General features: G+C 35.8%; 1 protein-coding gene across 1 annotated transcript in view; it reads left to right on the top strand.

Annotated features, from left to right (window-relative positions):
* The window catches only part of PLXDC2 (plexin domain containing 2), a 266,237-nt gene that overhangs the window by 139,428 nt on the left and 102,104 nt on the right, over positions 1-24,705 (top strand). The window contains exons 3-4 of the mRNA XM_040546250.1: positions 9,542-9,688; positions 15,455-15,524. Of these exons, the coding sequence (XP_040402184.1) occupies positions 9,542-9,688; positions 15,455-15,524 (217 nt within the window). The remainder of the gene's footprint in view (positions 1-9,541; positions 9,689-15,454; positions 15,525-24,705) is intronic.

Raw genomic sequence — 24,705 nt, 5'->3', positions numbered from 1 at the left:
ATTGTTGTTGTGAAAGTCTGTACAGAAGGTTTTCTTTTTTTCAGTTGTTAATATTGAAATTGAAAGTGAAATTAAGCTCCCCAGTTAAAATACCACAGTATATGTACATTTGGGGTAAATGAGGTATGTGCAAGTTCTTGCATGTGAGGTAGGCTATGTTATCACAGACCATGGGAATTTAAGGTGAAATACAGCTGCCTAGCTGTAAGTGTCTGGTAATACTTTTGGCAGTGTGATTATGCTGGATGGTCTCTTGTTTCTCATGTAGGATACAGTTATCCTAATATGTGTTGGACTGTATCTGCAAGACTCGAATGGTCCTGGATTTATCCTATGCTCAGGCAACTTCATCTCAACCCTGGTCAGTACATGCAGTACCGTCTAGGTGTTTCTTGAGCTTGCTCTAAAGTAGACCTGAAAGTATGGTGAGCTGAGCAGACAAACCTGCACTGACAACTTTTAATAGGTCTGCAGTGCTAAAAGCAAGAGCTTAGAAACCTATCTCGTATGTGCACAGCTGTAGTGAAATATTTAACCTCTCAACTGAACACCACCCTGCTCGGCTACTCATTTATTTGTTGAAATCTGAAGTGAGATGGCCAAGATATTTTGTTTGCTTGTTTGCTTGTTTTTTACAGATCTATCAACAACAAATTATATCAGGCAAATTTAAAATCGCACATTTCTGGTCAAATGTTAAGACTCCTCACACCACCACCTCCTCCTCCCCTCCTCCCCCCCAAAAAAAAAATAAATAAAAATCTCATGATTTCGGGGGGGGAGGGGGGGGAGATGAATCAGTTTAGTCTTAAAGAGCAAAATAGAGATGGAAATGACACCCACACGAGAAAAAAAAATCTATCAAAAGAAAATCTTGTGTTAATAACATTTTGAAATATTTGTGAATATTGGATCAGCTGGACAGTGAGGAAATATGAAGGCAGTATATATTTTCAGAGACAGAAGAGGAAATATATTTAGCATCTTGATCTTGCCTGGGTAGTTGCAAAAGTTCTCAGAGCATTCCCTGCCCCCCCCCCCCCCCCCCCCCCCGAAAATAACAGTAGCCCAGATCCTGCAGAACGCTTCTTTGTATCTTGATGTTTTGCAAAGGGAGTGACTTGGAATTACCTGTCTAGCCATCAAGCATCTTGATTTAAATATGCTTTCTTACTGTAAGGGCACTTATATTAGAGGGCTCCCAAGGGAGAGTTTTGTTTTGTTTTGTTTTGAGCATCACTGCACAATCAGATAAAGCAGCATTTCTGTGACTGAGTTTTGAAGAATTGTGGCTGGTGAGAACAGCTGTTAGAACCATATATTTGAATTCTTTCTACATTGCTGTATGGAATATCCTGGATATATAGAAAAATACATGTGAATAAAGCAACAGGCATATCTTTTCCAAAGTAAATAGCAATCTTTCCAAAGAGCAGTAGAAACTGGGGCAACACCTTAACCATTTTAACACCACTATTTTGCTCTCTAAAACATGAATGGTAGTTTTGAAATTTTGTGTATTTTTTGTGGATTTCACCCAGCCTTATGTTTTAGTAACTAAAGATTCAATTGTGTTGTATGTGAGAGCTAACCTAGAAAGTGACTTAAATTGACTTCCAGTCTTGTTTTCAATCTGTTGAAACTCTGTGTTCTTGAGAGAAGCCGTGGTGATACAGGTTGTCCTTTAACTCCCAGGCTCTGTGATGAGCATACTGCTGTCTGGCTGTATGCTGAACAGCAAACAGCTGAGCTGAACAGCATGGCTTCCACAAAGGTTGGTCCTGAATGATATGAATGTAAGAAACCCTTAAGAGCTTCAAATTAGGCTTTATCCCTACCTTATCCTTTTTTTTTCTTTATTTTTTTCACTTTTACAGGAAAAAAAAAAATCTATGGCTTTAATAAGTGCATGTTCCTGCCTGTATCAACTTAATATCAGTCATACATGTTCTTACAACTGACTGCTTTATGATTTCAGCTGTGAGCCTTGACAGATCCCTAGGACATGTCATTAGCTGTTCAGGAATTACAGCATACATGAGTGAGTGTGGAGGCAGCTTGCTTTGTTGCCCTACATAAAGTTCTGATCAACTAGAATCTACATCCACTACTATTAATTGTCCAGAACCATAACACTGTTCATCCTGATTTAGGCCCTCCCTCCTCATGTGACATTTCAGGGCTACTGCGTCTTGGCTGTTCTTTTTTCTTGTAATCTCTTCCAGTTGAGAAGAAACAAGGGATGGGAGACAAGGGTGTCTTACCTATCCCAGCTTCTGAACATGCACCAGAGGAAGAAATAGGTTAGGGAGAGTTTAAAGTTGCTGTAATATCTGGATCAAAATAAAATAAAAAGATATGTAAGGGTATATGCATTTATAAATATGTTGTTGGTTAATATTCCACACAAAAAGTGAACCTTTAAAAGACTAAAATACTGTATCTTTAAAAACTAACTTGAAAAAAAAAAAAGTGATTATGGCACTATCTGGAGTCATGAGCCCCTAGGAATGGGGTTGGTGACAGGCATGGGATTGTAACCACTGATGTGCTGTAGTCTAGGCCTGACACTTAGGTTTTTTAAAAAAAAATTATGATCATTTTTAGAATATTAACATTTATGATCATTTTTAGAATTTTAGTTTTATGAAAACGTTAGTTGTTTATGTATATCTAAAAATGAGAAAATAAACTATATCATGTTTCATAATTACCAAAATCAAATTGTTGGTAGGTGTTTTTACACTCATTTTATTAAAATGGTTTCCATTATTTTCTTTTCAGTGGAGGGGATGGTACATAACAGTTACTAAAGGTTTATTTTGAGAATCTCTCAATGTCGTGCTACAGCAAATTGGAAACAAAACTGCTCAATAAGCATTTGCCTCCTGTAATTGTTTTTTGCATGACTCACTGATTTTTATTTTTTATTTTTCATCTCTTAAGTAAGGTGTTGCAGAGACTTTTGCTCTTTTGAAGCTTGTCTCTTATGACAAGCCTGTCCAAGGGGCTTTATAAGACTGCTGTAATGACCTCTAAATAGGCTGACAGTTTTATAGCTTTCCCCAAGAGGGAAGTTTCCTTTCGAAAGCAGCTGAATATCAAGAAAAAAGCAACAGCTCCAAGCTGACTTTTCACAAAGCCAGAAAGACTAAACGGCTTTTTGGATTAATAACAGGTTTATGGCATCCTTCTTTGCCAGGCTGTTTGTCAGTGTATGACTTCCTATTATAGGTGCTGTCAGGCACTCAGACAGAAAAGTGTAGTTTAAAAATCTTGGAGCTTAAGCTCCAAGTTGATGTGGAGACATATAAAGCCCTCTGTATACACATGGGCAAGAGCCTTGAGCTCAGTGCTTGTGTTTGAGCCCACCTGATGACATTGAGGGTTTACAAAAACAGCCTCTGTGAGGTTCTAGGCAAAGTGGTCTTCACACTGGCCCTCAGTCTCCTGTGAAAAACCCATAGTCTTAAGACTCCAGCACACACATGGACAGGCTTTCAGCAGTCTGCACAGCACTCATTGGTGTATTCTCAGAGAAGACAGTGTGAGATGAAGTTCTTAATGCCAGTGCATGCAGACAAAGGATTTTCCCTTTTGTTTGATTGGGCTCCCCTCATTCATTAGACATGATATTAGCTGTTCAAAATAGATTTTGCTAAGGCTTGTGTAATCAACAGCAAAGTTTGCAGGCTGTCTTCATGTTCCCAATGGCCGTGTATGTGGAAGACATATGTTATGCCCATATGTATTTCCTAAGTACTTCCCACTTCAGATGTTGTTGTTGTTGTTGTTGTTGTTGTTGTTTTTTTAAAAAAAAAAAAAGATTGTAGTTTTGTCATTGTGAAAGCAGTGAAGCAGTTTGTAAATTTTACATTTTCTCAGTAGAGATTCATACAGAACAAATGCTTTTGTTAAGGAACTGAGCAGCACAGCTTATCCATGATACAAAGCACTTATGAAATGAAATCGGTACTTCTGAGCTTCAGAGAACCACTCATAACAATCAAGCTTTCTAAGTAGCAGCCACTATATATATCCTCTGCAAGACTTTCATGCAGTAGTTTTCCTGGTGCCTATATACTGAAATTAGAGCTTTTGCTTTTTGAGAGGCCATTTCAAATTAATCATTCCTCTGGGCTTTTCAGGTATCTGATCCTATAAACCGGTAAAATTTCATCACTGCTATGCTATGATTATAATTACAGTGCTTTGTGTTAAAATGCAGTTAGACGGAAACAGCATGTTAAGTGTCTCTTTTCCCCATTTTCTCTCATCTTAATCTTTCCATTAGGACACCATTTCAGCATTGATGGTCTTTTCCCAAACTGCCTCATCCCCTTGGGGCCACATTCTCGATATTCTGCTTGTATCCTTGCCACCCCTGTCTCATTCTGTGCCTGTCTAAAGAAAAGGTGAATACATGAGACAATTCAATTGCAAGACCATACACATATGCTTCTGCTACCTTGGTAGCACAAAGCATGACCATGGATCTCTTTCACCCCTTCCAGAGTCCAACATCAGTTGTCACTTCTGTGATCCCCTTTATACTGTTTTAAGGTAGTGGCTACTACTAATGTCCAGAATCGTAATATCAATTTTCTAACAAAAATTCAAAACTATTCAGAGAGAGTAACAAGCATTAAATGTGGTTGGATACAAGTTGTTTTGAGGAAGCTGGTTTTGTTGTCTGCATGCTAGACTGTCTTGTTGCTGGTTTGTTTTAATAGAAAGGGTGTTCCTTTTTTATTCTGTGAAATGAATTGCCAGAACTGCTTTTCTTCATTAGGGAAATACTTTTAATTGCTAGCTCATTTCCTTCCTCTAAATTCCCCAAGCTATATTTTATTATCTTTGTTCTCTCCCTGAAAAAATGGTCTATTTTTAATATGTAATTGCCTCTTTTCTCTTTCCAGGGTTTCCATTTTACTCTACAAATGCAGCTTTTAGAAAACATAATTGTCTGATTAATTTCATAAGCTATTTATCCATAAATGCTCATATTATATTCAGAGTTAAAGATGACTTTCTGAACATAGTATTTGGTGATGAATTTCCTCAGTACTAATTTTTGGAGCAAATACCAGAAGCACTTTTATTTCATTAAAAATTATACCTAGTCTGTGATTTTTAGCAATATTTAGGTAATAATGAATTTTGTTAAAAATTAAATACTGGTTCTTTGTTTTACAGTGATAAAATTAAGTGTCTATAAATATAACACCATATCCTTGATGGCTTCAGAATTTCTTCATTGTGTGTTGACTGAATGGAAATCTGACAATACAGTTTCAATAAACTCAACAAATACTGAACATCAAGAATTTAAAGAAACCTTGATCTTCAGTTGTGCTGAGCTTTTATGAACAGTGTATGCATGCAGCATGCATGAGAAAAATCAGTTGTAGTGGGGAAAATATGGAAATATACTCAAGGTGTCATCAGACAATATCTCTTTAGAAAAATGTAAGAAATTAATTTTCTTTATAGTCTACAGTAAGATAGCCTCAAGTAAAAATAAAAAAATAAATAAATAATTTTCCCTAAAGGGAAGAGTTATGAAAAAGTTTGTAATAAATATTCCCGTTAAACTCTGAAAGGCTGACAAGAGTAATCCCCATAGTCGGTGCAAAGTCTTTAGAAAAATCCATTGCTTTAAAAGTTGTATTTGTCAATAGCATACAGGTGATTCTTATTTTATATATATGCAGTACTTGGGCTGGACTGTGCTTCTAGAGAAGCAATGCAAAATAATTCTCATTTCCCAAAAATACCCAGAAAACAACAACAACAAGAAAAAAAAAACACTTGTGTTCAACAGTCAGCTCCTTAGATATTTTTTCTGCTGTTTCTTAAAGTAGTTATGGGCATGTTTTCTGTTTTCTCTGCCTTTTCTTTCCTCTGGTAACATGTTTCTACTCCATTACAAGATGACGCAATTTTATTTTTTTTAATTAAATTTTAATTCTCTTCTATATAATTCTACCTATCTGTAGAACTCTCCATCTGTGTGTAATATAGCCATAAAATTATTTTCTTAATAATTTATTTCCTTACATGCAAATCCAGCATTATTTCTAAAACATTTTTCTTTCTTATACATATAATATATGCAGTTGAAGAAATATATTATGAAGCAGGTACAATCAACCAAACCCCTTAAACAAGTCTGATGGAATGAAAACTCAAAGATGTCTATTAATTCTAATAAAGCATTACTCTATCACTGGGAAACTTATGGAAGAATCCAATGATTTCATTTCTGTAGTAATGCATGTTCAAAACTACGAAGGCAATGACTTGGAATACAGTCATGGTTCCTCACTGTATTAAGACCTCCTGAGCTGCTAAGGCCAACATTATTATTTAGCTGCATGTTGCTTTTTCTAGTTATATAGTAAACTTGCAGATAGTAGAAAAAATAAGATGCAATAGATATACATTTAATGTTTCATTCACAAAATACATCTGCATGAAGGTATGAATCTTTTCCAAAGAGCAAGAATTTTTTTTTCTTTTTATCATCCAAGTAGAAGTGAATTTGCTTAATTCCATAATTATTCAAGGTTATTTTACTTGAATTAAAACAGTAAATTAAATATTTTCTTTAATGCCAAATTTAGTAGCTATTTATATATGAGTAATTCCTCATACACGGAGAAAGATGATTGAGCTGAGGGCTATAATTTAAGTATTTGACTTACAAGATGAAGAGTTTGCTTTAAGCATGGATCAAAATACCATTTAAAGCAGTCTTACAGAGCAATCAGCTAGGCTCAGGGTTAGATCTATCTGTTTGTGGAGGGAGTGGCTTAGCTGCTAGTAATTAACTGGAGTAACTTGCTTTTATTAGTTACGAAAAACTGGAGATGAAAAAAATATATATATCTGTTCACAGCTTAAACATTGCATGTTTACCTGAAACAAGCTGTTTGGGTAATTATTTCTTTGTCTCTTGGGGCTCTTTCCTTGAGACTTTGCAATGTTTCAAATGTAACTTTTAATTTCTATGGAAACACTGTCAGAATGATAAGTTAGACTGGGAAAATATGTTGTCAAAACCTTTTCATTTACTGTACCTCCTTTGTATACATGACAACAGTAACGGCTTCTGTTGACTCTTAAAGAAGAAAATAATTTGGTAAGGTGGCTGGCTTTTCTGTCATCTTCCTGACAGTATAGTTTTAATTATGTTTATTTGTATGACTAACCAAGGGCTGCTGAGGTTGTTAGAAGTTGCTTCAAAAGTGTCACTGAGATTTACTGGGCGAGTACATCTTCGCATATAAAGTACAACAAAAGAAAACCTCAAGCAGAAAACAACCTGATCCTTTCTGCGGCAGTTTAAGTAAAATGCATCAGTAATGTTGTTAATGCAGAATAATTTCCAGCTGAAATGGGATTTACGGTCAATATATTTAACCTAGAATATGAACCAGTTCATGTAAAACATAAGGAATTGCCAAATATGTCTTCAACTCAGGACCACAACAGTAGGAATGGGTTGTGTATGTCCTTGGGAGTGGGTTGTGGTGAGGGGGTGTCAGGTCTGCATGGCAGCATGGCCTGGTGTGAAGGGAGTCCTATGCTGCTTCCTGGGTATAGGAGGTGTAGCAGACGGATTTTCCATCATGGAGAGAATTCTAAATTCTAAGTCTTCCTATTCCACTTTCTATTTCACTGTTTATTTTCTAATTTTATTATAATTTTAAAACACTTTCATTGAGATTTCTGCTTTTTTGCTTTTTTTACCAGTGTCTAATTCTCAGTACAGTATTTCTTGTAGCTATTTAGCAGAAAGCTGTCGATGTTGTTGATTTAAATATGTCACAGTTAAAAACTTTGGACAAGTAAAGGAAGACTTTAAAGGTGAAATCTGAGGTTTCATCTCTAACCTCAGACCAAGTGCCTTTGTTTCCTTTCACAGTCTTAGATGCTATCTGGAAAGGTAGAGACCATCACAGCTATTGGGAATCAGTATGGTCTATATGATTGTCTCTACCTTTCTATTGATTCCTAAGATATTGGAAATGAATAGCTCAGATAAAACACGTATTTTTCTTCCTAACCTATAATATTTATTTTTCTTCAGCAGTCATAGTTGGCAATAACCAGCGTTGAAATAATTTTCTTCATTTATATTAGTCATGAAAGAGAATTATTGTCCTGTATGTCTGCTCAAGTATGAAAAATAGATCTCAGGAAAATCTCATTCTACTTTGGCCACTATTATTGTTTCTTTTCTTGCTGGTAAACCACCTTTTTCCCTGTCTGGACAGCTTCTTTTTTTTTTTGTTTTTTTTTTAATTTTGTTTTTAATAAAAAAGACTTTTACATTGGCTTTCATTGTAAACTACTTTTCTCCACAGAAGTGTACCCTATAAGGATAAAGAAAAACTGCTATTCCTACCTCCATTCTTGTATAGCTTTCTTCACCTTGTCATTAGTGGTATTTTTTAAAAATTAGATGTTTAGCCTTTCATATAGAGACTACCTCTTAAGTAGTTTGCACAATCTCAGCACAAACTCTGACATTGATAGAAATTTTTGGAAACTTCTATACCTGAATTTTTAAACATGCAATCAGTTTTGAATAATCAGATTTCAAAAATTAATTTCTTTATGTGCTAAATAGCGGCTAGCGATTTATATGATTTTGAGTGTAAACAGATTGCAGTGGAATGTCATACAGAGTATTTTGAGTGCTGGTATCTCAGCTTTGTCATCCAAAATAAACAGACATTGCCAAGACTCTCACTGTTATCTGAACCATGAACACAATTACTGAACTAGATATCTACAAGCTGCAGAATTTGATGGACCGCTAGCACAGTCTCGCACAACACATGTAGGATTCATGTATTTTTACCTCTGAATTTGCTGTGATGTGGGCATGACAGCAACTACTGTCACTTTAAAGAATGCAAGAACTAGGAAGATTTTTTTCCACAAATATGTATGTCCTGATCTCTCTCTGAATATCAAATGTACCATAAAATGGTGTTTTGGAGATTTAAAATGAAGTACACTTGTAAGACTATAGCTATTGGGAATTTTATGGATGTTTTCTTATAGGATATTCTAATAAATTATGTTTAGAAATGTTAAAAAATACAATTATTTTTAAAATCTTGGCTCTGAGTACTGCTCCTCACTTTGCTATGGCATGGTAGTTGTTACATGAACTTACTGTTCATCTTGCCTTGAAAGCCATCACACATTTTGCCATAGATTTCACTGATGTGGTTAGATGCACTGTATGGTTAGGATTTGAGGACAGAGAAAAATTATGATTTTAATATAAGATGATTGCACGAGGTAACTATTTGCCTTGCTGAATGCTTGTGGTTGGAGGCAGAGCTGTCTTCTGCAACACATTTGCAATTTGTATTTTTGTTGACTGTTGACTTGCAATTTTGCCTTTTCTGCTGCTCCCAGGAGCAACAGAACTCAGTATTTCAAGTGTGAATTTCATATAAAACTAAGATTCACCTTCCATTCTAATCTGTATTTTGCTATGTTTTTCCCCCCATGTCAGGAGGATACAGATCATAATTATTATACTTCAAGAACATATGGCCCATATGATTCTACTAGCCGGGATTTGTGGGTCAATATAGACCAAATGGAGAAAGACAAAGTAAAGATTCATGGGATCCTCTCCAATACCCATCGGCAAGCAGCAGTAAGTTGTTATGCTTTTTCTTCTTTGACTGACATGGATTTTTTTATTATTATTATTATTTTTTAGTAAGTACTGTTGGCTCACCAGTGAGTGATATAACAGTACTTACTAAATATTTTGACTACTGTTCACAGAGCTGCATCTTTGAATTTTAGTTAAGCTATGAATTTCAAATGATTCCACATTGCCTTTTTTGTACCAGAAATAACAGTCCTTCAGAGATATCTTTACAGATATTTTTAAAATGTATTTCTGTTTTTAATGTTAGATCTCAAACTATCAAACAGTATACTACTTGCATTGTTGAAGTAAGAAGAAATTTTGTCAATGACATCAGTAACAATGGAACGGGATTGAGGATTAAGCTGCTGAAGTTTTAAGCCTTCCATGAAGTGTATCTGTGTTTCCATTTCCATTTTGTACGAAGTGTCATAGTAACTTTTTCTTTTGGGAGAACGATAAAAATCATTATTATGTCATATAGCAACAGAAGTGATAGATATGATTGCAGTTTCACGCTAACAACAAATAAATATTATTAAGAGTGTAAATAACCATCTTGTTTAACTCATTGTTGCCTGGTAAAACAGGTATGAAAATATGGGATTGCTTACATATATAACTGAATACAATATGATTTACAAGTTATGTTCTCAGATCTGACCTGTGGCTAAAACTGCATACAAAGAAGAGCCAATACTAACACAAATTAAATGTAAAAATTTACAAATCAGAACTGTGGTTTGTGAGATTCTTATTTCACTAATTTAGCTCCAACAAAAACTTGGATTATGCCAGTTTAAAAACTGAAATAATACAAAATAAGATAAAGCTAACGTTTTACTTAAAGTTGTACAGTTTGTTGAGTTGTGTGTGTTGTTTGAGGGGTTTTTTGTTTGTTTGTTTGTTTGTATTGAGATGAAAAGGTGTTTATCAGCTTTAAAGCTGAGAGAAAATCTAAGTTAAATTGTTAAATTCCTCTTTTCTCTCAGTTTATCTGTTATTTCCCTGGCACCAGCCAGGTGACTGGCTCAGAGGAGTGTCAGTGGCAGCAAGAAGAGATAGCCCAGTATTTAGCTCAAAATACATAAAACAAAGTGGGGTGATAAATCTGCTATATTTGACTAACAGAGAGTCCAAACCATAAAATACCTTCCTTATAGCCAAAAAGACTGTAAGGAGCCAATGCAAATACACAGGGCTCAGGCAGTTGTATATCTTTTGGGTAGATTTAATAAAGCAAAGTATTGGCTATTTTCTTAACACAGTTTTTTTCTAATGAGAAAAAATTCCAAGAGTACCTAAAAGTAAGAACCTGTAATGTCTGCCTTGCCTTCTTCACCTGGGATTCTGGTGCTCTGTGTTGAGACAGAGAATGGAAACATGCAAAAACTAATAGAGCAGTTAAAATAACTATACAAGTTGGAAAAAAAAAAAAAAAAAGTAATTTATTAGCCTTGGAAGTTAAATATTAGTGAAATTCCTTTGAGAAATTTTAACCTGTTGAAGATGGCTCAATCCACTCCCTCTTTCTAAACATTACTGTTTCTAGTTGGGTCTATGAGGTTCTACATTTTAAAATGTCTGTTCCAAGAGGGATATTTTGCTGAAGTTATTGAAACAGAGATTTAAAATGAAGTAATGTTTCTAGGCTGAGTATGGGATCAATGTGGAGCATGGCAGACTCCTGAGCATGAGAGCTTCAACTTGCTCTCCCCAAATGAAGTGGTTTAAGACATTTCCACTTAGCGTTATCTGCCCACTCCGTCTTTCTTGCCAGCTCTAGTAGAGAAGGCAGTGAACCAAATTTAACAGGCTGACATTCATCTCTATTCATAGTTACCAAACTATCTTGGTCTGTGAACTAGATTGGTTGCAGACTTGTCTACATGCTGTTTTAAAGAACCCTTCTTCAGAGATTTGTTTCATATCTGTTCTGAAGGCTGAAAGAGTGTCAACTAGTTTTATCCAATAAGGCTTTATATGTTATGTTTTTATAATTAATTTCATGTATGTATCTGAGCATACAATAATAATGTGTTTTACATGACTAAGTTATTTTTAAAAGAGATGCATTCTATCAACTGTTTAGATATTTTACAGGAAAATTTCTCTGTTTTTAGTAACATCTTCATAATCCACTCTCCATTAAATTATCCTTAATTCAGAAAGAATTAAGAAAAAAATCAAAATAGTTATTTTAATGAATTAGAGATTCTAATATTGAATCTAGAAGAAAAATAAGTGTTCTACAGATTTATTGATCTACTCATTTCTTTTTTCTTTTTTTTTCAGACATTCAAGGTGATTTTTTGGGGGTAGAAAAAAAAATAAAAAACTGTGTAACAGCTGTAGCTTCAAAGGGTCTGAGTAGATCATAACATTACTAAGTAGCCATGTCTTCCCTTCTCATCCATGAACATAAACTTTACTCTGCAAAATGTCTTTTAAATCACAGAATCACAGAATCGTCTAGGTTGGAAGAGACCTCCAAGATCATCTAGTCCAACCTCTGTCCTAACACTAAGAAGACCTCCACTAAACCATATCACTAAGGACTACATCTAAACGTCTTTTAAAGACCTCCAGGGATGGCGACTCAACCACTTCCCTGGGCAGTCCATTCCAATGCCTAACAACCCTTTCAGTAAAGAAGTTCTTCCTAATATCCAACCTAAACCTCCCCTGGCGCAACTTTAGCCCATTCCCCCTCGTCCTTTCACCAGGCACGTGGGAGAATAGACCAACCCCCACCTCTCTACAGCCTCCTTTAAGGTACCTATAGAGAGCGATGAGGTCTCCCCTGAGCCTCCTCTTCTCCAGGCTAAACAACTCCAGCTCCCTCAGCCGCTCCTTGTAAGACTTGTTCTCCAGACCCCTCACCAGCTTCGTTGCCCTTCTCTGGACTCTCTCGAGCACCTCCATGTCCTTCTTGTAGCGAGGGGCCCAAAACTGAACACAGTACTCAAGGTACGGCCTCACCAGAGCCGAGTACAGGGGGACAATCACCTCCCTAGACCTGCTAAAGAGACCTGCTAAAGAGTCACGTTCTTCCGTGACTTGTAGATTAACGTGCTGATAATTTTTTAAAGATTACTTTCAAATTTGATAGGAGAACAAGGAGTTAAATTACTAAAGATTAAGATTCTTATAAGGTCAGGGAGTCTTTGAAAGCTAAAAATTTTTAATTGAATTTGTGTCTTTCTTCATTCAGAAGTATTTAATCCTATGAGCTTCCACAAACTGCCAAGGCTTGTTGCAGGGAAAGGAAATGAAGAGAAGATCTATGAAGTGATTTGGCTGAGCATATTCAATGTTTGGGGAAAATAATAAACCAATATTAATGGAACAATTAAAATGTATAGCTCTATAGGATTTATATCAGTAATAGTGTTTTTTGTTGTTGTTTGTTTGTTTGTTTCAGAACATTGCCACTGTCCTCTTAACCCTATAGTAAAATTTTAGGTGTGACTTGGATGCTCAGTTTAGATGAGACATATATTTGATTATTTGAACACTGACTGAGATACAGGAGTAACTCTTGCTTGTCATGCTCAATTCTCTTTCCTGTCAGTCCATTCTGTAATTTATACATGGAGAAAATATTTTTCCATAAATAGGTCAAAAATTCCAGGATTCTTTCTGAAAAACAAGACATGCTTTATAGTGGCAAAATTAAAAAGACATTTATTTCTTGTGGTTATTAAAAAAAAAATCCTTAAATCCTGTTGGTTCTTTATTACTGCATTAAACTATGTAATTGTCTGTATTAAACATCTATTACATTGTCAGAATTTGGGCCATCACTTTTTGATAGAAGTCAAAGACATCAATATCTGGCTTGAGAGGGCATAAGATTAAGGCTTTATCTATTGCAAACACTATCATTATTCTAATATCTATATTACAGTAATTCAGAGGACTGTGAAAGGCAACTGTGCCTCTTAAAAGCAGTTTAATGGTTATTCAGAAAGCTAATGTTAACAGGAAAAATGCATAACAGAAAGAGGGAAGGTCTGGTCAGATTTATTTTTTTTAACAGTGTTCTTGGAAATTATGTGAGGTAGAACGAGAATATAATCTAAGTGAAATACATACATAAACATAGCATACACCTTCTCAACAGTGAAAACTAAAACATGAAAAAAATAAGTTCTTTTAATTTAATTCATGAGCTGTCTTTTGCTATGCCAATGTGATTAAAAATGTTTGGTTGTGGATACATATTTACATACATACAGAAGAGGTCATTAGAACCTACTCAGTCCAATTAACACAATGCAAATGGATTTTGCATTCTAATTAAAAGGTTTTTTTCTTTAAAAAAGTGCTAATAAATCCTGTCAAAATTCTGTCTTCCACTTAAGTGGAAAGAAAATCTAATTTAAAGTTCCTGTAAATCTTTAGCTGTTAATTTCATGCTAAATAATTCTGTAAACATTTCTAGTGGATGTAAATATAATCCTTCCTGAGAGAAGAAGTAATAATGTATAACCCAGATATAATCCGTAAATAATAATAATAATAATAAATAAATAAAATAGAAATAATGGTGTTTTTTTTTTTTTTCTAATAAAGTATCAACTATTGCCCTTTTTTAAGTGGAGACATCAAAGCTTAGGGCCAAAGAATAGTCAACAACAACAAACCATCTTCAAACCAATTTTTACTGTAGTAACTCCTCTTAAATGCCAAATACCAATGAGCTGCATACTCAGTTCCTATTTAGGCTTCAGGCCATTATGCAAATTTTATGTTTTTATGGGATATAACTTTAAAGCAATGAAAATATTTTTCTGGAATTTCAGTGCACCTTTCCGTCATGGCAATTGATTTGTTCAGGGGTGAGACAGATAGCACAACAGGTGATAACAGTGATAACAGTGGGTGGCCACATTAGTCAACGAGCTGTAGAAAAGCAGTGGAATAGATGGGAAAGGAGAGAGCCATAGGCAGAAAGGGAAAATAAATTTGAATTTGAATGGTACTTTATGAAGACCTTAGGTGAGGAGATGTCTGTTCTCTAAATCTCCAAATTACTGTTCTCGGCTATGAATTCAGCTGATAGTAACCGGTAGGTCGACAGAGGAAAAATATTTTTTTCCTTTTTGTATTTTACTATAAGTAGTTTAGGTAAAGTTTGCTAGTACTTCTGTTGCTTATTTTTTTATAAATAACTTCAGCTCCTGTTTAGTGTTATAAAGAGGTCTGGGAAGTGGTGTAACTTGGATCTGATGAAAAAATCGCCTTCCAGTTACCTGTTTTCATCAGATAAGCACCCAAGTAACATCAAGAGGTCAGGGAGAGCACCTGAATCTGAAGAGACATGGCTGAGGAGCAAACCACCCACCACCAAAGCAGCTGAGCAGGGATTCTGTAAAACTGATATATAGATGGCTCTTCTTAACAAAGAGGCTTAAACAACTGTTTTTTGTTGTTGCTTTTTATTTATTTGTTTAGGAAAAAATCAACAAATCTTTCTTAATTTTATTCTTATAAGAGAGTTATAAGTTCTGATTGAGAGATGTGGTTTTTTTTTCTAAAGTCTTCAGTTATGTAGATGAACATAAAAGCCTGAAAGCAGTGGTACACAGAATTGTTCCCAGATAACTGTTGACAATTCCAGATTTAGAATAACAAGGCTCCAGTGAAAAATAAAAAGCAATGATTGAAACAGATATTTGAAGTGGAGAACTCTCCTTTTTTTTTTTTCCTCTTACCTTTCTGCACAATATTGATTTTATTTTCTGGTGTTGTTCCTTTCAGAGAGTAAATCTGTCCTTCGATTTTCCATTTTATGGCCATTTTCTACGTGAAATTACAGTGGCAACTGGGGGTAAGTGGCTTTCTAACTGTTTACCCTGAGTAATTTGAGAAGAGTTTCTTGCAGGTATTTTAAGTCTTTTTTTTTTTTTCTTTTTCGTTCTATACATGTCAAGAGAGAAACTGCAGTATTTCTTTAAGAAATTTTGCTTTCCACATAAAAGAAAATTACAAAATATCAATATCATGAAAATTCAAGCTGCATGAATTTAACTGATATAAAACCTTCTCAGTGGAAGACTTTATAGTGTTAATTGTTTTCTGTTTATTTTTTTACCCCAGTAATCACATTTGTGTGTGTGTGTGTATATAACATTCGCACTCATGGAGACAGTGCTGGAGCCAAAACACGGGAGAGAAATGTCAGCAGATTTGGGCTGCATGAGGACAGGGGATTTAGTATCCGATGATGATAAGTGCTGGTAGAAGTACGTAACTTGGGTCAGAAAAGGAAAAAAGAGAGGCAGAGGGGAGCATTGTGGAGAGCACAACTGCAGCATTCTCTCATCTTTAAGATGTCCAGCAAGTTCACAGACTCTGGCTTGTGGAGGTCTGCTGAGAGGTGCAACAGGACAAGAAACATAAATAGGGGCCACTGTCGCCAGGACCAGTCCTGTCCTATCGCTGGTCAAGGTTTCTCCTTGAGAAGCCACAGCCAAACCTCTCAGGGCAACCTGTGCCAGCGTTTCATCACCCTCACAGGAAAGAAGTTCTTCCTGATGTTTAGATGCAACTTTTTGTGTTCCAGTTTGTGCCTGTTGCCTCTTGTCCTGGCACTGGGCACCACTGAGAAGAGCCTGGCTCTGTCTTTGTACCCTCCCTTTAAGCATTAACAGACATTTAAAAGATCCCCCTGAGCCTTCTCTTCTCCAGTCCCAACTCTCTCAGCTTCTCACAGAGGAGGTATTCCAGTCCCTTGACCATGTTGGTAGCCCAACATTGGACTCTTTCTAGTATGTCCACATCTCTTTTGTACTGGGGGGGGCAGAACTGGACACAGTACTCCAGGTGTGGCCTCAATGGTGCTTAGTAGAGTAGAAGGATCACCTCTCTTGACCTGCTGGTGAACTGTCCCTAAAGCAGCCAAGAATACCGTTAGCCTAGCATTAGCAGCAAGGGCACATTGCTGACTCACATTCAACTTGGTGTCCACCAGGACTCATAAGTCCTTTTCTGCAGAGCTGTTTTGCAGCTGGGTGGCCCCCAGCATGTACTGGTGCCTGGGGTTTTTCCTCCTGAGGTGCAGGACTTTGTATTTCTTCTTGGTGAACTTCATAAGATTCTTATTGGCCCACCTCTCCCGCCTGTGGTAGCCTAACAATAAATGGTAAGGACAGGTCCTTTTAATACTGTATGGTCTACTGTTTCTCAGTAGTCAACATTTTATAATGGCATTTTTATTACTAGAGATCTGGAAGACCTCACGAGGTTATTCTTGGATGAAAAGAATGACAAAGTTAATGTGTACAGGTGTCCCACATGACAAATGTACACTTTCTGGGGAACAGGATATGATTAATTATGCTAATGACAACACTGCAAACTGTTTTTACCTCCCAGTCAAGAATTAAACAACCTTGTCAAAAGGAAAGTTGAGGACAATGGTACATTAAATCCCTGTCACAATAAAAATGACTACTCTAATGTTTTCCTCTTTTCTTTATGTAGGTTGTGCTGTGGCATAGTCCGGTTTCCAAGTTGCCTTTTAAATTTCTGAGGTGTATACTCAACTTATTTTTCTCTTTATTGTTTATTTAGAAAAGGTAGTAAAAATAACTAGTTTGAGGGCTTTACTCACTGATGTCCTCAGCTTATGTTTTACAAAGCTATTTAATTTATAACTAGAAGGTAAGACAGTTTATAGTATTGTTCTAAGCATAATTAGTAATTTGTGGTTCTTTGTCATAGAAGCATGTCTCCACAAATTCTTATAAACCACATTTTTAAAGTAATGTCATGTCCTGTTGTGATTTTTGTTTATAACTGTAAGCTTTCAATATTGGAAAATGCAACAAATACATAGAAAAGGTGTTTAGAATATAACCCATGTACTTGTACAGGCAAAAAAAAAAGTAAATCAAAACTCTTCCTCAAATGGATTTGTAAAACTGGTGGTTAGTTTGGGGCTAATTACTACTAGGGGCACCTGTGAGTACATGGTGACAATAACTTTCCCTTATTTGACATTGCATTTACTTCCCCTTAGACCTGTTTTGTGGCAAAGCAGCGTCTAGAAGCTCCAAAACATATTAAGGCATTCTGCCAGGTCAATATGACCTTTGATTTAGGCAATCTTTCAGGAACAGTCATTAAAATGAAAACCATGTGTGCATCCCCTAAGAATCATAGAATTTTCTGACTAGTTATAAACTTGGATTCTATTGTGGGTTTTGTTGTTATTGTTGTTGTTTTTTTTTTTGTTTGTTTGTTTTGTTTTGTTAAGATTTCCAAGGCTGTTTCAGTTAAAACTTCTCTACCTCTTCGGAACTTTTCTAGACTAATCAAGACAATTATGTCATGACTACAACTTGCTGACACTGATGCTTTTTGCCTTGAACCGTCTGTCACATTTCATTCCCAAACAAAATGAGTTTTGCAAAACAGAAGTCAGTGCAAGTATTAATACGCTGATTATGAGTGTATATGTGAATGTTTCTCTAGCAAATTCATTTCAGTTAATTATGATATCATTATCAAAGTCAAATTTTGTGAATAGAAAGGAATTGTTACTCTTGGAGCATCAGTTTCCAAAATGTAGTAGTAACTACTTTCAGCAAATTAAAAATGGAAATGAGATCTGTGAGCTAAATCTTGAAGTCTCTGGTTAATTTTTCACTGAGCCTTACCTTGGGCAAGTAACTACCAATTTCCGAGTTCAAAAGGAGATGTAGGACAGTGAAAGGTTGAAGCTTAGTCTGTTCTGGGACATGAATGTGTAGAGCCCCACTAGATGGACTAGAGGAGGAGGATGATCAGTGGACAGAATGGGTTAGAAGAAGGGGTTCCCTGTTTGAGCTACAGCAATGTATTAAGGAGCCAGGAACCCCATGTGGTGAATTAAATTAAATAATTTTATACACTTGGAGGAGCATAGCTGCTTGTGGTTTCAATTGACAGGGAACACTGGATTGTAGCAAGGAGACAGTATGATCCTGGAAAACCTAAAGGGAAGAAAAACTGCAAGAGAAAAGGACATATGGAGAAACCAAAGTGGAGGTCCCTGCTATTAGGATAAGTGATAGGCATTTAATAGATCAGCAATTTCAGTAGTAGCTCCCAGAGGGCAAGTTGTTGCACCATTGTGTCATGGAGCACAGATGAGTGGCACAGGAGAGAAAAATAGGTGTGAATGAAAAGATAAAACTTCAATGTTACCAATGTTGTCTATGTCCTATATCACGCAGGTTACTGTGTTGTCAGTGAGTGAGTTCTTCAGGTATGCAAATTTAGAAATAAGAATATTGTAAAAATGACAGAAGAGCAAATAATTGTGGCAGGCTTCTATCCCTATATGGAAAAACATGCAAATTAGCATGCATAGTAATAGGTTACACTAGGCAAACCACAGAATTGTAGGAGAATAGATTATAAACTGAACAAGGCAAGAACAATCATCTGATGATCTCTAACAGGCAGAGATCACTGCTCCAGCAACCTTGTACATATCTGTAACAACCTGGGCATTCCATGAAAAAAATCACATCTTTATAAATTATAAAATGTATATTACGAAGAAGAAGTAAAAATTAACAGAAAAACAATAGATTAGTATTTAGTGAAGGAAAGCAAAAGGAGTGAGTGACATGGTTACTGCTTTGTGAAGGCTTAGCTGATTCGTGATGGGTTGATCACATGTGGTTCTGGAAGGGGCACTTGGGTGAAAGTGCACAGAATCTGAAATAATTCTGCCATGAGTTAAGAGCATTGGCATAGCCTGCAGGCAAATTTACAGATGAAATTAATAGGTTATAGAGAAAGGATGCAATTCATCTATCTGTGTTGACATCCGTGTCCATGTTTGTCATCCTTAACTCATCTACAGTCAGTAGAGATGTAATCAATATAGTCACTAGTCAATGAACACCAAAGGCAGATGTTTAAAGCAGGTTGGATGAACTGCCTCTTGTATCTAATTCTCTCTGTTTGTCAATGTATTATATTACTACAAAGAGAGCTTGGGGTGATGAGCTCAGGTATACATGTTTACCATTTTTAATGTATTAGTCTGGGTGAGTTAACCATATGGTTATTTTACCAGATAGCACAAAGAAGGTTTCAGAAATGTCCACCTAATCCATGAAATATCAAAGGCACAAATACATATTCAGAAAAAAAAAAAAAAAGGCACAAAAGACTCAAATTTGTTGCAGAGAAAAAAACATTTATTAAAAATGTTCTGCATAGGTAGGAATCTTATAAGAATTACAACAAGGAACTTCTGTTAAAAAGTTTGCAAATGCTAAATCAGTCAAAATATAGTTAACATGGCACCTTGTAGACAATTGAAACATAGCACTGAAAATAAAATATTTTGGAAGTTTGAAATGACCAGGGATGCCAAATACAGCATGTGTTGGCCAAAACTAACCAAGGAAGTTAGAGGGCTGATGAGAATATATGGGAATTACAGCAGCAGGAGCTAAAACAATATATGTGCAATAGGTTTTGTAATAAAGTAGGGATGGGCCTTTGAAAAGCAAACCATGTATTTCCACATTTCTGTAGCTTACTGCTCAGAGATCTGGAAACTAGACAGCCCGTCAGACACTTCTACAGCATTCGACAGACACAAAGCACTGACACATTTCAGCAGAGCAGTCAGCTGTTCCATCCTGTGATATTTGAGAGGACGATTGCTAATCATCTTGTAGGGAGTTTCTGGTATTTACCTGAGAATGGCAATTCATTTTCATATTGCCCTGCTGAAGTTGGAGCAAGCAGTTAAATTTGTGAAGACTGCTTTAAGAAAAGCTACTGGGGAAATAAAAAAAAAAATAAAAATAAAAAAAAAAAAAAGCTTCTGCTAAATGATCCTTCAATGGAGGTGCATTCCTTAGCAGCAGGCTTAGGTATTATTTGAAATAATTCTTACTGGGGCCATGCTACCTGAGCATTCCTACTACCATTAATAATGGAAAGAATACCAGACAAAAAAAAAAAAAAAAAAAAAAGTGAAAACACACTGTTTTCAAATAAATGTTTGCAATTTTCTAAAATTGAAATCAAGAACCCTTTGTATGATCGTGTTACTGCCTAAAGTCAGGTTATGTCCTAAAATATTTGTACTTACTGAAGAGAGAGGTCTTTTTTTCATCTAAGATGACACTACATAGCCGTTCATCAAAACTGCAGATGTTTTACCCAGTACTGATTCAAGGCAAAATCACAGGCACTGAAAATGGTGAAATATAGTTTCTGTTGAAAACTGCTGTTATTGGAGCTTGTGCTGATGAACAACCATGAAGCACCTGAGCACAGCCTCTTAACTCACCAGTTGGGACAGCAGGTTCATATCTTTTATTCTTATGAGAAAGAGTAGCGCTTATTCTAGTATCAAACTGTTTATAAATGTGCATGTAACTTGTGGGAAAGTAGCAAGAGAGGAAGAATCTTGAGTTAATTAGCTAGACTGCTGCTTAAAAGTAAATTCTATACGTTTTGAGGAGGGATACTATGAAAAATAATTACCGAACTGCACAGAATTGTAATGTACTTTTGCATCACATTTTGCAGTACTTTACTTCCAGGAAAAAAAAAAAAAAAAAGGAAGTGAAAAAAGACAGCATGCTACTGTTAAAGGAGTAAGGCCTGAGGCTGCACTTCCTGAGCTGTCTTTTTTTGTTGGCCCACAGGGTAATACATCTGAGCAGGAGGGAAATCTGTCCCCTGTTCTATGTAAAGAGAAGGATCCAGATGGTTAGGATCTGAGATTGGAAAGGGTGATGATGGCTGTGAATTTGCAGCCTGGGATTAGCCTATATTAGTGGAAGTTTATCAGGAGATTTCCAGACCTCAGAGGACAAATATGCTCACGTGTTTTCCTTGCATCACTCATAAATTTTCTTAAGCTTTAAAAAACAGTGAGTAGATGGAGTAAAATCTGTCTGGGTTATTTTACTGGGATATCTGAAGTACTACTGAGTGGCGCATCTTGTTGGAGCCTGTCAGAAATGTGGGTCAGGGCTTTTCTGGTCATTCCTGTTGCTCTACACCCTTTAGCACAGGAGCCAGCAGGAAATGTGTTCATTACTTAATGAAGAGCTCTTTGATAACAAAAGTCATTTTATAGACTACAGCTGTTAAAAGGCAAAGGTGATATAAAGCAGAGTGTACATCACAATGTTTCTAGCCAAAATCAGTGACTCAGGCTACCCTGTGTCCATTACAGGGGATTACACTTGTCATCACCAGTAGGCAAGTAACTCTGAAGGACTGTGGAGAGCTGGCTATTGACTGGCAAATATCAGCTCACAGAACTGCATTCTTTTTACCTCTTCACATCCTGTCTTTTTCTGATGTCTTATATTACAACACAGCTGTTAGTATTTTTTTTTCCTCCCTGTATAGCTTCCTTTGTCTTTACTCCTGTGTCAAGTGTCCCTTCCGGAGCTACCTTTCCTCCTTCTGTAAGGGGGGAGCCCTCGTATCAACTTCCCCTGAAATTCTGTTTTGTCTTGCTTTCCATCAGTGAACTCTTAAAATTATTTCTGTTCCTGTCTTATTCTTTATCCTTAGAAATTGGCCCAGAAACAGGGTAAAGATAATGATAAGCTTTGGGGGGGGGTGGAAATCCATATGCCTTGACATCACTCTGACCTTGACATAGAAGGGCATTAGCCTACTTAAGGCTGAGGTTTACAGGAAGTAGTTGTACTGAAGTGGTGACAGGACTTAAAATGGTCACATTTGTATTTGTCTGTAAGGTTCCGTTTCATAAAGTAACAGATAACTTGCCAAAGCATTTGCCTACATGGAATGTCAAACAAATGCTTAAATAATTTTGCAGATCAGACAATAATAACTTGAATGGCTTAATGTTAGTGTAAACAGCCTTCAGGATAGCCAGCAACTGCTTCACTGAACATTGGGAAATTGTAAGGTATAGGTTGTGTCTAAAATGAATCCACTACTTTTTATTGTAGAATTTTATAGTAGGCATAACTTACACTGTCCTTTTTGCAGCATTGCAAAGTTTAAATAATATTGTGCTTTTACATCATAATAAAAATTTTAATGCATGACAAGTCTTTATTTCTGCATCTCCCACAAAACACAGTGTTTATTTGGTTTGTTGCATGTTTATAAGTTTGAAAATGAAACTTCAATCCATTTATGCCTTTGTTTCAATACACTTTGTAAAAGCTACTGCGTATGTCCAGTCTCATAAAGCTTTATGTGGTTTAATTTTGCATTTCCTATCCTATAACACACTCTTCTAGCTCCTATTCTCATTGTAAAAGATTGAATAATTGAATGTTGCAAATCTCAGCTGAAAAGTCATTTACAAAGAAAAACAAATATATATTTCCAAACCAACACCAGGCAACTGAAAGCTAGTGAGAACAATGGGTAATATATTTAATTTCTTATTAAAAGAGAAAATTCCTGTTAAATAGTGGAAAATAGGCCTTGTTGCTATAATACAGTGTTGCATTAAAATGATGTATTGATGTGGAAGTCCTGGACCTAAGGAAGTGTTCTCAGTCTGTAAACCTTCTAAGATTCATAAAATATTACTTGTATATGCCTGTTTCAAACAGTCAAAATAAAAAATAAATAAATAAATAAATGCTGACAGTTGGTTACATACTTTTATTTTATTTTATTTATTTTTTTAAAGGAAGTGATTCAAAGCATAGATGAGTTAGAGATCAATCAGGCTGGGAAACGTGTTGAAAATGCAGTTCATATGCAAAGGACTGCTCTAAACTGCAGTATTTCTAATAAGAGCCAGAGTCTTATTATTTTGAATTCTGCCCAATTATAATTAATAGCTGTCCTTTTCTAAAAGTTAACGTACAACTTTGACAAAAGCTCTGTTCCTGGTCCTCTTAAGTAAGGTTTGTTTGAAAGTGTTGAATTCCTAATAGTATCAATTTAGATGTAAAGGGCTTGATCCTATGTATGTCATGGTGAAGGTTCTTTATTTTTTTGCCTCTCAGAGGCAAACTTGTAGAAACTTCTTGTAGGCCTTCCTTCAGGCTTCTGTAAATGCAATATTAAAATTTTTGATGTGAAATTATGTACACTATGTGATGCTACTGTTGACTGGTACCATGGCACCATGTACCTTTGCTGATTGTTCATAACAACCAGGGAAACTGAGGGCTTCATCTCCTTCATATCCATAACTGCCATATATTTATGTTATTAATCATGAAATACTGATGAAATTCAATTTGTTCCTTATGTTTCTGGTAAATTCTATGGACTACTGCACTGACTGTTTTGGCTGACTCATTTGGCTTCCTTAAGAAGCCTGTTAAAATAACTAGTCACAGAAAAAAATGTCTTGGTCTTAATGCTACTGAAGCAGATTGTAAAGCTCTACATGCTGCCACAGGATGTTCCCCTAATTGCCTGTATTTTGTATCAGGACAACTCCGCAACGCTTCACAGTAGCTGCTTTGTTAAAATCATTTTCTACTACCGAAGGCAGAACCAATACTCACACCCACTCCTTTTCTGAAATAGCAGAGCAACAGAAATGATTACCCTAGTCAAAGGGTAAAATATGAAAGTCTATATTTTCCAAAAGACATTACATAGAACGTTAATTACAAGAAGAAGAGACTATTTTGCACAAAGTTTTTGCATATTAGTAGATAAAATGTCTTTTATTCTTTCAGGATAAATATTAGAAATATTATGGTTGGAAGAAGCTCATAAACTTTTGTCAGTTCAACTAAATGGTGTTTTTAAAGCTATGATGCAGTGGCAGTCCTATCTATCCAGTTAATACATTTTTATTGTAGAAATTAAGGGGCCTTTCTCCACTTTTTTTTTCCTGTCCATTTTAATACCTTAAAAGGTATTTCAACAGCACATATGAAGATGTAGTGCAAAGTTTTTAAACTAGCTCAAGGTTAGTCCAACAGCTAAGCACATATGCTGTATTATTTTTGTAATTTAATCTAATACTTCTGCATTGCACTACATTAGCTTTAGTATCTCTAACATGATGCAATGTTACA

This window comes from Cygnus olor, chromosome 2 (genome assembly GCF_009769625.2).
Source record: "Cygnus olor isolate bCygOlo1 chromosome 2, bCygOlo1.pri.v2, whole genome shotgun sequence".
NCBI classification, from domain to species: domain Eukaryota; kingdom Metazoa; phylum Chordata; class Aves; order Anseriformes; family Anatidae; genus Cygnus; species Cygnus olor.
The sequence above is the reverse complement of the archived record's forward strand: the minus strand, read 5'-3'. Positions and strand labels throughout refer to the sequence as shown.